At 41.4% G+C, this 14,865-nt stretch overlaps 1 protein-coding gene across 2 annotated transcripts in view; it reads left to right on the top strand.

Moving 5' to 3' along the window:
• The window catches only part of LOC110659906 (sucrose nonfermenting 4-like protein), a 29,998-nt gene extending 15,290 nt beyond the window's left edge, over positions 1-14,708 (top strand). For both annotated transcript variants that reach the window (XM_058142751.1, XM_021817989.2), the window contains exons 4-13: positions 11,327-11,434; positions 11,541-11,600; positions 11,770-11,859; positions 12,506-12,640; positions 13,121-13,265; positions 13,334-13,507; positions 13,635-13,698; positions 13,779-13,848; positions 14,078-14,195; positions 14,300-14,708. In XM_058142751.1, the coding sequence (XP_057998734.1) occupies positions 11,327-11,434; positions 11,541-11,600; positions 11,770-11,859; positions 12,506-12,640; positions 13,121-13,265; positions 13,334-13,507; positions 13,635-13,698; positions 13,779-13,848; positions 14,078-14,195; positions 14,300-14,391 (1,056 nt within the window). In that variant the 3' untranslated portion in view covers positions 14,392-14,708. The remainder of the gene's footprint in view (positions 1-11,326; positions 11,435-11,540; positions 11,601-11,769; positions 11,860-12,505; positions 12,641-13,120; positions 13,266-13,333; positions 13,508-13,634; positions 13,699-13,778; positions 13,849-14,077; positions 14,196-14,299) is intronic.
• Positions 14,709-14,865: the final 157 nt, after the last annotated feature.

Consider the following 14,865-nt stretch of genomic DNA (forward strand, 5'->3'; position numbering starts at 1 on the left):
GGATATCCCTGTACTCAATCTCGAGTAAAGTACCTCTGGTTATCTACACTTGATCACTTTGTCCATGGTGACAAGTGTAATACTGTAAATGGACCTTTTCTTATGGCATTAATATTAATGAATTAATAGCGCATTTTTAATCCAATACTCTTTTTCTTTCCTTTTTAATTCCATCCTTATAACATGTTCTATTCTTTATTCATTCAGGACCATTCATCAATTAACACCTAATAATCCAATAGACTCAGAAATTCCTCTGGTTAATTTTGAAATCCCCATAACTGCCATTACTTCAAGTAATTCTGAGGAAGACCTTACAGAGGAAAGCAATGAAAAAGATGAACCCTCCCTCGTGCCTTGTGAAGATGAAACGCGCACAATAAACTTAGGCACGGAAGAAGTAAAAAGGGAACTTAAGGTAGTGGAGAGTGACGAATTGGGAGATATGATCGATCTGCTTAAGGAATTTCTCGACGTATTCTCATGGAGCTATGATGATATGGTGGGTTTGGACCCTCAGATAGCAACGCACAAAATTCCCTTGATCCCGGGGACAATCCCGGTAAAACAAAAGCTAAGGAGAATGAATCCCGACACACTGCTTAAGGTTCGGGACGAAGTCAAGAAACAGTATGACGCCGGGTTCTTAGAAGTGGTCAAATATCCCCAATGGGTGGCTAACGTCGTCCGGTGATGAAGAAAGACGGAGAGTCATGGTGTGCGTTGACTACCGGGATCTTAATAAAGTTAGCTTGAAAGACGACTTCCCTCTCCCCCATATTGATGTGCTAGTTGACAATGCTGCGGGTTTGGGCAGATGTTCGTGTATTGATGGGGCATCAGGGTACAATCAGATCCCAATGGACGAGGAAGACAAGGATAAAACTGCTTTTATCACCCAATGGGGGGTATTCTGCTATCGGGTCATGCCTTTCGGGTTGAAAAATGCCGGGGCTACTTACCAGCGCGCAATGGTCACATTATTCCACGATATGATGCATAAAGAAGTGGAGGTATATGTGGATGATATGATCATCAAATCCCGGGGAGAAGAGAGCCACGTTCAGGTGATAAGGAGGGTGTTTGAAAGACTCAGGAAATACCAGTTGAAGCTAAACCCTGCTAAGTGCATATTCGGAGCTAGATCGGGAAAACTGTTGGGATTCATAGTAAGCGAGAAGGGAATAGAAGTGGACCTGCACAAAGTTCGAGCTATTCAAGAAATGCCGTCCCCAAAAACAGAAGAGAGGTGCGCATTTTAGGAAAGTCAACTACATTTCGAGGTTTATTTCTAATCTCACCGCCAAAGTGAGCCTATTTTGATTACTCGGAAGAACAATCCTACCCAATGGGGTTCGGATATTCAAAAGGCTTTCAAACAATCAAGCGATTTGTCAAATCCACGAGATTGGTCCCTTTGTGGCAGCGTGCCTTTGATCCTGCACTGGCGGTCCAACGAATTCTATGGGGTGTGTTTTGGGACAAAGATGATGATACCGGCGAAAAGAGAGGGCCATTTATTACGAGCAAGAAGTTCAATGATTGTGAGTCGAGGTATTCTTTCTTAGAAAAGACTTGTCGCGTTAGCTTGACGGCAAATCGCCTTAAGCACTACATGTTGAATCACAAGACATGGCTTATCTCCGTGATGGATCCTATCAAATACGTATTTGAAAGCCCGTTCGTGCGTGGAGGATAGCCAAGTGGCAGGTTATACTCTCCCAATATGACATAGTTTATATGACCCGGAAAGCGGTGAAAGGTAGCGTGATTGCTGACCTTCTAGCAGAAAACCCTATCCCGGATTATGAAGCTCTGGATTTTGAGTTCCCTGATGAACATATCAATGAAGTAGACCACGAAGAAGATGAGCCAACCGATGTATGGGAGATGTATTTTGATGGAGCAGTCAATTTATCGGGAAATGGAATCGGAGCTGTACTAGTATCCCCAGAAGGAAAGCACTTCCCAATAGCTGCTAAGTTGGGATTTGACTGTACCAACAATGTCGCAGAGTATGAAGCTTGTGTAATGGGTCTACATGCCGCTATAGAGATGAAAATCAGAAAGTTGGAGGTGTACGGAGACTCGGCTCTGATAATCTATCAAGTCAAGGGAGAATGGCAAACTAAGGATCCCAAGTAGATCCCATATCCGAAGTACTTACTGGAGTTGATCAAGAAATTCGAAGAAATCTCTTTCACTCACCTGAGTAGAGACAAGAATCAATTTGCTGATGCCTTAGCTACTCTAGCTGTTATGGCTCAAATCGAAGAAGGGCAGACGTTTCAGACGTTGAAGATTAAGGTAAGGGATGAGCCAGCCTATTGCTTCATGATTGAAAAAGAGCCCGATGGAAAGCCTTGGTATCATGACATCCTGATCTACTGTAGAACCAGAGAATTCCCTTCAGGGGCAAGCAAAAATGAAAAGAAGATGATTCGGAGGTTAGCATTAGGGTACTTTCCAAAGGAGAAACCCTATACAAGAGGAGCCCCAACGGAGAATTGTTGAGATGTGTAGATGCAAAGGAAGCAAAGAAAATCCTTTTTGAAACTCATGAGGGAAATTGTGCCACTCACATCAATGGACACATGATGGCGAAGCAAATCATGCGTCGTGGGTATTTTTGGATCACAATGGAAAAGGATTGCATCGAGTATTTCCGGAAGTGCCACAAGTGTCAGAATTACGCAGATCCGATAAATGTACCACCTCACAAGTCGCTCAATCTCGTCTCACCGTGGCCTTTTGCAATGTGGGGCATAGATGTGATTGGTCCCATCAATCCCAAGGCATCCAATGGGCAGATTCATCCTTGTAGCCATCGACTATTTCTCCAAGTGGGTCGGCGACATCCTATGCTCACATCACGCAGAACACGTTTCTCAAATTCTTCGAAGCAATATCATCTGAAGCATGGTCTCGAATGAAATTGTCACCGATAATGCCAAGAACTTGAATGGTCCAAGATTCGTGAATTATGTGATCAATACAAGATCGACACCTCAATTCCTCCCCATACCGTCCCGCATGAATGGAGCGGTGGAAGCTGCAAACAAAAACCTCAAGAGAATAATCCGAAAAATGACGGTCACATATAGGGATTGGCATGATATGCTTCCCTACGCTCTTCACGCATACCGGACTTCCGTAAGAACCTCGACCGGGGCAACTCCATACTCACTGGTCTACGGGATGGAAGCTGTATTGCCTATTGAGGTTGAAATCCCGTCCCTAAGGAGTTTGAAGGAATCGAGGATCGATGAGTCGAATGGATCCATCAAGGTTGGATCATTGAATTTCTTTGGATGAGAAAAGGTTAACAAAGCATGTCACGGACAATTATACGAGAGAAGAATGGCGTGGCATTTGATAAAAATGTACGCACACGTGAATTCCAACCCGGGACCTAGTATCAAGAAAGTGTCTTTGAACCAAAAAGCGACCCGGGGCAAGTGGTCACCAACCTATGAGGGACCCTATGTGGTTAAAAAGACATTTTCCGGAGGAGCCTTGATCTTGACCCACATAGACGGTGAAGAATTCCCGAGACCAGTCAATGCCGACACTGTCAAGAGATACTATGCATAAAAAGGGGAAAGGGTGAAAACCCGAAAGGGCATCCAAAAAAAAAAAAAAAAAAAAAAAAACTTCTTGGGGTGAAAACCCAAAAGGGCGTCCCAAGAACCAAAGTGGAGAAATAAGGAAGAGGGTATGAAACCACGGATGGAGAGGAAACTGTCGCGACATGAAGCTTCAGAGAACTTGAAATAATGGCAGTTAAAAGACTTCAAAACTAACCATAAGGAATATGTGAGATCTATCTTTGTACCTTTTCCTCTCCTTTGAAAGTCTATTCTTTCTAATAAAGTTATACTTCACTCCTTCTGTTGTTATTTTCCCCATGCTATCCTTTCTCTTTGTTTAATGCGCTATTAATTAGTTAAAATTTTTGCCATAAGATTTGAATTTGAAAATTGATAACCTCACGTACTTTATTATGAGATTTGCAGGAAATAGCCTTCAAAAAAAAAAAAAAAAAAAAAAAAACTTCTAGAGGTGAAAACCCGAAAGGGCGCTTCTGGTCGAATGGACGAAGAGAAAGTGAAAACCTGCAAGGGCGCTCTCCGTAGAGTAAGAAGAAAGTCGGGAATGAAAAAGGGGTATCCGAAAGAATGAGATCATAGGTCAGGTCTTGCAACTCCTCCTCCATTAATCATCCGCCTTCGTTATCTTGTTAAGTACACTTCTTCAGGGAAAGAACTTCATGTGTCAGGGTTAGACTCGCCTTGTAAGTTGATTTTGATTTCCTGCAATTTAAATTTCTGTCATCGACCTCTGGATCCTTGATCCAAGTTGATTTTAATTTCCTGCAATTTAAATTTCTGCTATCAACCTCTGGTTCCTTGATCCAAGTTGATTTTAATTTCCTGCAATTTAAATTCCACCATCAACCTCTGGTTCCTTGATCTAAGTTGATTTTAATTTCATGCAATTTACATTTCTGTTATCGACCTCTGGATCCTTGATCCAAGTTGATTTTAATTTCATGCAATTCCACCATCAACCTCTGGTTCCTTGATCCAAGTTGATTTTAATTTCATGCAATTCCACCATCAACCTCTGGTTCCTTGATCTAAGTTGATTTTAATTTCATGCAATTTACATTTCTGCTATCAACCTCTGGTTCCTTGATCCAAGTTGATTTTAATGTCATGCAATTTACATTCCTGTTATCAACCTCTGGTTTCTAGATCCAAGTTGATTTTAATTCTCTAGGTCATTAATTTAGGTGTGCTTTAGTTCCCTAATTTTAAATACGTAATCGTCCAAAATATGAGTCGGAATCTTTACATAATTCCTATACGGAAATTTTTCCTTTAATTGAAATTATGTAAAGAGGGGCAGCTGTCGACACCATATTTTGGTCGATCCCTAGAATCAATAAAAATTCTTCTTTGAACAGCTAATCACGTTTCCGGTCCCTCCTTGATAGGCGGTCACATTTCCGATCTCTCCTCACAAAGATTTGAATCAATGCTAAGTCCTAGCATCCCTTAAAACTCAGCCGATCTCTCAAATCATTTACCGATCCCTCAAACCCGTTGCCGAATTTCCGGACTCGTCGGGTATATTCCTGATCTCTGTTGATGAATAAAATGAACGGGCACTAGATCTTTTCCTACCAGTTTTATTGCCGACCTCCTTTCCGAAAGTTTAAGAGCTAAAGTTTTGGTTCGATTCCGATCTTAAGTGTTCGAGTTAAATTTTCGGTCAAGTTCTGATTTTTTTTTCTTCCCTACCGATCTCATGTTCAAAGTGCTTTCCGATCTCTCATACTTAGATTAATAATCACATTTAGTTTTTGTTTTGCTGTGCTCATACAATCAAATACTCAGACAAATAATGGTTTAAAATTTTCCGATCACAATCATTCATTGAACAAAAGGCATTTCATTTCATGTCATAATTTGTACAAGTTATTCGGCTGGGGGATCACCCCCAGCCTGATCTACATTTGGATCACTCCCTCTCTCCCTCTCACCCTCGGCTTCATCCTCACTGTCTTCATCATTGTCCTCAGGAGCCACATCGGCCATCCAAGAAAAGTCTTCTTCTGGGTAACGCTCCTGGAGTGCGGCCAAGAGATCCTTGTGAGCCTTCACATAGGCCTCGGCTATTCCCGTCACCATCTCTTCATCCCTCTCCTTAAGCTCCTTATCTTTCTCCTTAAGCTCCTTATCCTTCGCCTCAAGTTCCTCTATAAGTTGAGCGACCTGAGCGGCTTCGTTGGCATGAAGCACCTGGACTTCCTTAAGAGCACGGTCCCTCTCATCCAAAGCACGATTCTGCTCGCCAACCGGTCTTCATGGAGCTTTGCGTCCCTCGACTTGAGATATATAATCCGGCGGATGAGAGTTGGGATCGGAGGAATCCACCTCCGATTCTTCTTCCCGATCTCCTTACCCAGGAGCTGACTCCTCTCCCGGATCAGGGTCTGGTTCACCAGACACTCCACGTTTAAGCTCATGGTCCGAGTCAATATGTCGTCGAGACCATTCAGGATAGCTGTCCGATCCTCTGAAAGAAGATGGTAGACCCGTGACTTTGGCGAAATCGAGTTCTCCTTGACAGATCGGTTATTCCTCAAGCGATCGATCGATTGAGCGCCCAGAAGAGGTCCTCCCGAAGCTTGAGAAGGCCCCCTTCCTGCTTGGAACAAGCTGCAGAGTCGGAGCTGCTCCTCCGATCTAGGAGGAGATCGGGTAGCCGGTGGTCGGCGGACCGAAGGTTGGGGAGGATCACTTTGTATCTCCCGTGTTCGTGGCCGGCGTTTGGAGTCGTTCAACGCTTTATCTCCTTTATCTTCCGGAGATCTCTCTCTCCTTCTTCCGCTTCCTTGAACCCTCACCACCCGCCATACCGCACAAAGAAAAGGTTAGTGAGATCGCTAAGGTCCCGAGATCCGAGGTATAGAAAATACCGATGCCGAGGTTAGAGAGCGAGCTCGCGGTCTTGGCCAATGGCGATTGAATGATCCAATGGTGCGGCTTCGGCGATCCGAATCCAAACAAGAATACTTTTAGTGGCAGCCTCACTCTTGAGATCCATCACTATCAAACTTTCCTCTTCGCTCGGGGTAATATGGTTGGAAGCAAGGGTCCTGTATCACCAAATGTGGGAAATCCTCAAAGCGGCTCGGATCTTTGCTCCTCACAATGAAGAAACGATTCTTCCAGTTCTTAAGAGACGAGGCGGTCGGAAAGAGCCCGCAATTAGGCCGCTGAAAGAACCGATGGTCATCGTCCTTTGGTGAGTTAGCCAGTGCGGCTTGGCGAACACTTTAGTGTAGGTCCGATTCCCTTAGCTCGGCATAGATCTCGGAAAGCAACCAAGATCCGCCACGAGTTGGGGTGGATTTGAACAATGGATATTCGGTGAAATTTTAGGACCTCCTTGTAGAAATCGGCTAGAGGGAACCTCAGACCGGCCTTTAATCGTTTCTTCGTACACCATGACCATGTCATCCTCTTCAAAAGAATGATCGACACGAAGATCGCCATGGCACTTGATCGGCTCATATGAATCGGGACAAATGTTGTATTCTTGAACAAGCGATTGCGGTCGGATTCCCGAAGAACCGATGGAAGCTCGTCTATAGGAAGGGTCTCTCTCCTTGAAGAAGGGCGCGTACGCCTTAATGGTACGACCCGACCCCGACCTGGAGCAGAGACCCTAAGGGGTCCAGGTTGCGTGCTTGGCCCGACTGCCTCTTCTTCATCAGACGATGACCAAGAGAACTCAATGGAAGGAGGGCTCGCCGCTCTCTGACCTTCGGCACCGCTCATTTTCAAAAGAAACAAAGAACTTAAACAAAAAAAGAAGATCAAAGTCCTTACCAGAGTCTAATCGGCGTCGGAGAAACTGGAGAAAATGAGAGAACTTCGAAGCTATGAGCAGGAGACTGAAAATGAAATGAGAGAACAACTGGCTAACCCTCCCCTATTTATACTAGTCCGAGCATTTAATGCTCGCGAGGTTCTAGGCGGCGCATCGATTGGTGAGACTCGACAGCTGTTCTGACACTTCTCTCAAATGTCCGAATGTTCAAAGATCGGTTAATTGGAGATCGGCATAATAAGTTAAATATTTTGAATAAAGGATCAGTCAAGTGTCATTCAAGTAAAGAACCAGATCGGATAACCACCTCAGAGATCGGAAAATAATCAATGCAATAATAATAAGATGATAATTGACAAAATAAAATTTTTATTTCCAAAAGATCTGATTACATCATTTGGGCAATCTCCAGGGATCGGATTACATTAAAGATCGGATTACATCATTTGGGCGATCTCTAGGGATCGGATTACAATAAAGGACTAACTACATCATTTGGGTGATCTCTAGAGATCTGATTACATTGACAGACTACATCATTTTGGCGATCTAAGGATCGGTTTACAACTGATCCCAAGGATACTCCCAGGAGATCCATGGATCAGTTTATAACTAATTCCAAGGATACTCCCAGGTGTTCCAAGGATCAGTTTATAACTGATCCCAAGGATATTGCCGACCGGATGCTTCATCATTGTCGAACACCCAATGTGGATCGAGAATCGTTGGAACACTCAATGTGATGAGAAGCCGAATGAACTCAGTTGAGCAACTCGAGATCGGTACAACCGAAGCCCGCAATACGGATCGGTCAAATCCAGTTCTCTCACCATCGTCAATTAGGACCATCCAATCACCGGGATCGTAAATTTTCAGGCGAGGAAAAGGGAATTCCATCGGAAGAGGATCAAAACCACAGTTGTAGCCGGAACTTTCCCCGGAACAGCTAGAACCAAGAAACAAGGAGAAAGAGAGAAAAATCGAATGAAGGAAATGCCACTATCAACAGGGGTATATATAGGGGAAAATGGGCATTTAATGTCGGCGGAAAAGCGGCGGGCGCTTGAAAATCTAGATGTAATTAATGATAGGACCGAATCCGCATCGATCAAGGGATAAAAGGGATCGGGAGATAGGAGATCAGCATGAGAGATCGGAATAGGAGCTAGGGGAGGGATCGGAAGACAAAAAGAATAAGACAAATTCCAATAACCGTCGTCAGAATCAGAGCCGAGGTAGTTAAAGCGTGGCAGACGAGATCTCCACCGCACGCCTAAGAATCGCCCGCAATGCTGACAGGTGCCAGGGTGTGTCATGACAGTCCTGTACATCCCAATCTCCACCGTTGATCTCACTTGTAAGGATGAATCCGGAACCCTTGGATCAAAAGAGAAGATGACAATACCAGCGTTTTTCACTCTCAGCCCTCAGATCGTTCCGGACAAGAGGATTCAAGACCGTCGGATTAAAAGAGGAAAAGGACAAATACTTTGAGAAGTGATCTCAGCCATTCGTTTTGATTCTCTTTAATTCCTGAACATCCGATCATGTACTTCAAAATCCTGACCCTCCATCTCCCTCAAAATGAATCTTGACCCTTCATGGGGAGCACCCGATTCCTATAAATACCTGCATGAAAAACTGTTCAAGGGGGGGACAAAAAAATATAAGCCAGAGGCTGCTATTATCGTGGAGGAACTCTGAAACTTCATTCAGTTTGTTACTCTGCTGTTTTGTAGTGATTAAAAGACTTTTGAAACTAGTTTTCAGGAGTGTTTTCTTGGAAAAGGTTTTGAATACTGGAACTCCATATTTCCAGTTTGTTCATTATCTGACATCAACTCTCAGGCTGATCAATCCGCCATCTTCGTCACTATTTACCATCTCATAGTTATTTCAACACATTTGGCTCCTCACAGACATCAACTCTCAGGCTGATCAATCCGCCATCTTCATCACTATTTACCACCTCATAGTTATTTCAATATATTTGGCTCCTCACAGGTAAGAGCTCATACTGTTGCTTACGTTTATTTTCCACACTTCCTTTGTTCTTTATACATCTGCAACTTCCTTCAAGGATTATTTTGCACTAGAGAACCTCAAAAGGTGTTATTGTAGGAGTTCATGCTACTGTTTTATTAAGCGTCTACGTTTATTTTCCGCATTTTCCTTGTTCTTCTTACGTCTAGACCATTTCTGCACAAGCAATCCCAAAGAAAGTCACTCTCAAATCATTTTTTTAGTGATCAGTTCATTTTATTGATCTCCGTCATTTCTGAAAACCAGTTTTCTAACTCTTTGTAGTATGTAAATGGTTGGGTAAACGTAGGTAGCTGCAACTTAGAGGTCTCCTTTAAAAAGAGGACCTGAATAACACGCCAGGAAGATAGCCGAACTATTAGGCTGACGTAAACAGCAATTCGGCAAGATGTCATAAATAGAACCAAAGTAAACATAACAGAATAGATCGGATGTTAATAGATATTGGTAAAATGACTACATGAAAAGGTCAGTGAATCAAGTCTAGTGTTCCCCGTTCAGCCACAGGATATCCATAAACCTTATCCCCGGCATTTTTGAAGGTCAGAATTCTTAGTTTTAGGTTCTTAAGACCCGTAGCTGTGGTTAAATTTTTAAAGGTCGGAAAAGTCTTTGTCCGAGTCTCATCAAAATAGAAGGGGTCGGAAGAGTCCTTATCCTATCCTTGCCTAAAAGTTTTAAGTCAACTCTTAAAGGAGATCGGAGGAGGGTTCTTATCCGGTCTCCCTTCAAAATTTTGATAAACATTAAGTAGGGATCGGAAGAGAGTTCTTATCCGGTCTCAACTCAAAACATTAACGAATAACTCTAAAGGAGATCGGAGGAGGGTTCTTATCCGGTCTCCTCTCAAAATTTTAATAAATAACTTAAAAGAGATCGGAGGAGGATTCTTATCCGGTCTCCCTTCAAAATTTTAATAAACATTAAATAAGGATCGGAGGAGAGTTCTTATCCGGTCTCCACCTCAAATTTTAATAAACATCTGAAAGAGATCGGAGGAGAGTTCTTATCCGGTCTCATCCTCAAAACTTTAAATAAATAACTTAAAAGAGACCGGAGGAGGGTTCTTATCCGGTCTCCCCTCATAATTTTAATGAACAACTTAAAAAAGATCGGAGGAGAGTTCTTATCCGATTCTCACACCCGTTCACTAAGGTTGTCTCATTTACTTATGTATCTGGGTGATCCAAATTTAGTGAAAAATCAAACATTCCTTCTACCAAAAGGATTAACATTGCCGCCTAAGCCCTTCTAACTAATTTGTAAAGGACGCAGAATTAAATCTACTTACCCTTATTAAGGGACGAGGTGGGGTGCCTAACACCTTCCCCACCCGTTTACGGACCCCGAACTTAGAATCTCTGTTTTAAAGTGGTTTCATTTTTAATTTAAACTTCTCAAATGGTTTTCTTTAGTTTCCCTCAAAATTAAGGTGGCGACTCCTCACTCTTTCCCACTTCGGTGAGTGATCGTCCGGGCGACCGCAAAATCCCATTGCGACAAAAGCAGTTGGTTAAAGATGTCAGTTTTTAGTTCTTGGAAAAGAGCAATGGGATGGGATAGGCATTGACATAGGAACACTTATTTTTAATTAAAAATTCTTGACCTCTGGACAGTGGGGAAGTCAAAACAGTGAATTTTATGGAAGGAATGATATTAAGCTGCAGAGTTCTTTTGGGATCTTAAAATTATGAGATAAACGAGTGAAGCGTTCTTTTGCAATTATAATTATTGTCTCTCTCTCTCTCTCTCTCTCTCTCCCCACCACAGGCCCCCAAAAAAACCGACCCAACACCCTATATATCTGTCTCTGTCTCTCCCTCTTTCTATATATTATTTTGCTATAAAATTTGGTCAAATATCTGGTGATGCTTATCAGGGAGCAATCTCAAGGATATCAGAGGCTGATTTACAGGTTTCTCGTCACCGTATTTCTGCATTTTTGTCCATGCATACTGTGTATGAGCTGCTTCCCGAGTCAGGCAAGGTTTGAATGCTTTACCTTCTTCTGAACTAATTATCTAGTCATACATTTGGGTTCAAGTACTTCGCTATGGTGTGCTCATATCTTTATCATTGTGTTATTGTTATAGGTTATTGCCTTGGATGTTAATTTACCAGTCAAGCAAGCATTCCATATTCTTCATGAACAGGTTAATCCCCATTCTATGCAGATGGAACATTAATTCAAAAGATGCAAAATCATATGTTCTTGTTCACATGAAATCAGCCTTAAGTGCCTCAGAATTTTATATAGACTGGACTTTCCTTGTTTAATCCTCTCTTCAAATCTTCATATTTTCTGATTTAAAATAATTTCAGGGTGTCCCTCTAGCTCCTCTCTGGGACTTTGTAAAGGGCCAGTTTGTTGGAGTTCTTAGTGCGTTGGACTTTATCTTGATTCTGAGGGAGGTGTGTACTTTGCCAGTCTTTGCAGTGCTAACAAATGCTATGATGACTTTCAAGGAAAATTATAGTTTATTATATTCTTAAAAGAATTTATTGATATAAGAAAGAAAATTTATGAGATGCATATGTTAGTAAAGGACAAAACTACAACTCTATTGAGGTTTGCAATGCATATATGGCCTATTGTCTTCTCTGGTTTTATCTCTCTTTTGGATAAGATGCCATATTTTCATTTGCTACGGAGAATCACTGAAGAAAGTCATCTTTATACTGGCCAAACTTGCAAAGATTCTTCTAAAGGTTTGGTCAGTGGTCTTACAGCCCCACACTTTTAAATGATGCAGTTTATGTTTTTCAAGATGAAAGTAAAAATGGTTTAAGTTCAAATAGTAGTTTTCTTTCCATTATTTTCATGCTTTGATTACCAAAGCTCGTCTGGCATCCACATGGCATTTACTTACATAAGGTTATACATAAATTACTCCCCAGGTTTGCATGCATACACTTGTTGAACTTGCACTACTTATGTCCTTGACTCTTTCTATGATATGTGGCTAGCATTATGTAGGAATATCAAGCTGTTTTATTGTATATGTCCCCGTTTGTGTTTCTGGAGGTCGTTGACATTTATAAAATCCATGAATTTCAGCTTGGAAATCATGGGTCCAATTTGACAGAGGAAGAATTGGAGACACATACTATATCAGCTTGGAAAGAAGGAAAATTGCATCTTAACAGGCGAATTGATGGCAACAGGAGAGCATATTCTAGACATCTCATCCATGTAAGTTGCTTCATAGATTCCTTTTCAAGATTATCTGGATAAGAAGCAAATCTGTCACCTGTGCTTTATTTTTTTTTCTGCGTCTCTCATGATAAAGGCTTGAAGTTTGACTGTATATTGTTCTCATATTCGTGTGATCATCTTTGCAACATAACTATTTCCAATATATTTGCAAAAGCGGTTGCTAGAATTCTAAAAATTCTATCCTAGTTCTGAATTTTAAAACTTTATAAGCATTCAGAGTGTATGTTTTTGAGGACATAAATGAGATAGCTGGTTTCGATAATTATTGGCCATTTGTGTTGAACTGCTCATTTTAGATGGTAGGGTATGACATTTTGGCATACATTTGTAATTGTATTTGTGGATCTAATGGGACAAATGAATTGCTTGAGACAGGCTTTTTTTGGAGTTTGTCCTTACCTGGTATTTGCGTTGTCATATGACCAGATTATTATCAGCAACTCTTATAATATGCAGGCTGGTCCATACGATTCTTTGAAAGACGTTGCTTTGAAAATTTTGCAAAACAAAGTTTCAACAATTCCAATTATTCATTCTTCTTCACGGGATGGTTCATTTCCACAGCTACTACATCTTGCTTCTCTGTCAGGAATACTAAAATGTAAGCTTACTTGGTTTACTGCTGGGGAGTATATAACATGTTTACTAACATATGGACCTAAATTCCAGGTATATGCAGGCATTTTAGGCACTCTGCTAGTTCCTTGCCTGTACTTCAACAACCGATTTGTACAATTCCTTTAGGTACTTGGGTTCCAAAAATTGGGGAATCAAATGTACCACCATTTGCTATGTTACGACCAAATGCTTCTCTTGGTGATGCCTTATCTTTGTTAGTTCAGGGTAATTCAAATCGAGAAAGAATACCAGAACTTGAGAAGTCTTTTCTCTCCTTCTCTCTCTCGCTCGCTCGCTTCTGTGTTTAGACATTTTTCTTTAGCTTATCATGCTATTATATGGTTTATTGCAGCTGAAGTCAGTTCAATACCAATTGTGGACGATAATGATTCACTCCTGGACATTTACTCACGAAGGTAAGTTTCTGTTTTATTTTCCTACATGTTTATTGATGTACAAGTAAGCTAGTGACACCTTGATGTTATTTTCTTGATAGTGATATCACTGCTTTGGCAAAAGACAAAGCCTACGCGCAAATTCATCTTGATGAAATCAGTATTCATCAGGTTATATTCTGAATTTTGTTTTTTTTTTTACGACTTTATTATCATGCAATTGTAGACATTCTTGTAGTTGCTCCAACCAATCTACACAGAGCCTGAAGGTAGAATTAAGTCAGGAGAATATTCATAACATTGGAAGTAACATGAGGAATTAATGCATTTCTTTTTTAGTACGTGTGCATAGCAGAGAACTCACTCTAGTGGTCTGCCTTCCTCTATTCTACACTACCAGGCATTGCAATTGGGACAAGATGCAAATTCGCCATATGGATTCTACAATGGACAGAGATGTCAGATGTGTTTAGGATCCGATCCTCTACACAAAGTGATGGAGCGATTGGCAAACCCTGGTACTTCTAATACTGATTTACTGTTTTATGTATTGTTTACTGTAATTAATGGAGTTGCACTACTTTTCAGGTATAATTTTCATTAATTGCTTTGTTGCTTTCAGGCGTAAGGAGACTTTTGATTGTGGAGGCTGGTAGCAAGCGAGTAGAAGGGATCATCTCATTGAGTGACGTGTTCAGGTTTCTGCTTGGTTAGCTTGGATGTTAGCCATGATCTGCATGGAAGTTTCTGCTATGGTCATACTGAGGAAGGCTCACTTTATTCTTGTTAAGTCTCTTCCATCGCAAGGACCCCATGCGTCTGAGCCCTGCCCACTTTTTAGGTTAGAATATTCAGAGCATAAAAAGAATTTGTAAATTGTGAGTATTCAAATTTTCCCCTTACAACCCATTTATTTTTAGCTCAATTGTCCTGCTGGAGCAGCTGTAAAATGAGGCTTTAAAAGTGCAGTAAACTGCCTGTGGCACTCCATTATTGTTGGTGGGCTATGCGTTAAAATGGTTCATTTTCTATTTCTGATTCTGCCATCTTTTCTGCTGCAGCATTTGTTCTTGTAATTGTTTTGCCTCACTTTAGATGGCTCATTTGTGATTCATTTTCGCTCTTCCTCTGATTTTGCAAATTGTGTACAGTGGAATTTGCTTTCATTGTGCAATTGCGACGGTATGT

Source organism: Hevea brasiliensis, unplaced genomic scaffold (assembly GCF_030052815.1).
Source record: "Hevea brasiliensis isolate MT/VB/25A 57/8 unplaced genomic scaffold, ASM3005281v1 Scaf7, whole genome shotgun sequence".
Lineage (NCBI taxonomy): Eukaryota > Viridiplantae > Streptophyta > Magnoliopsida > Malpighiales > Euphorbiaceae > Hevea > Hevea brasiliensis.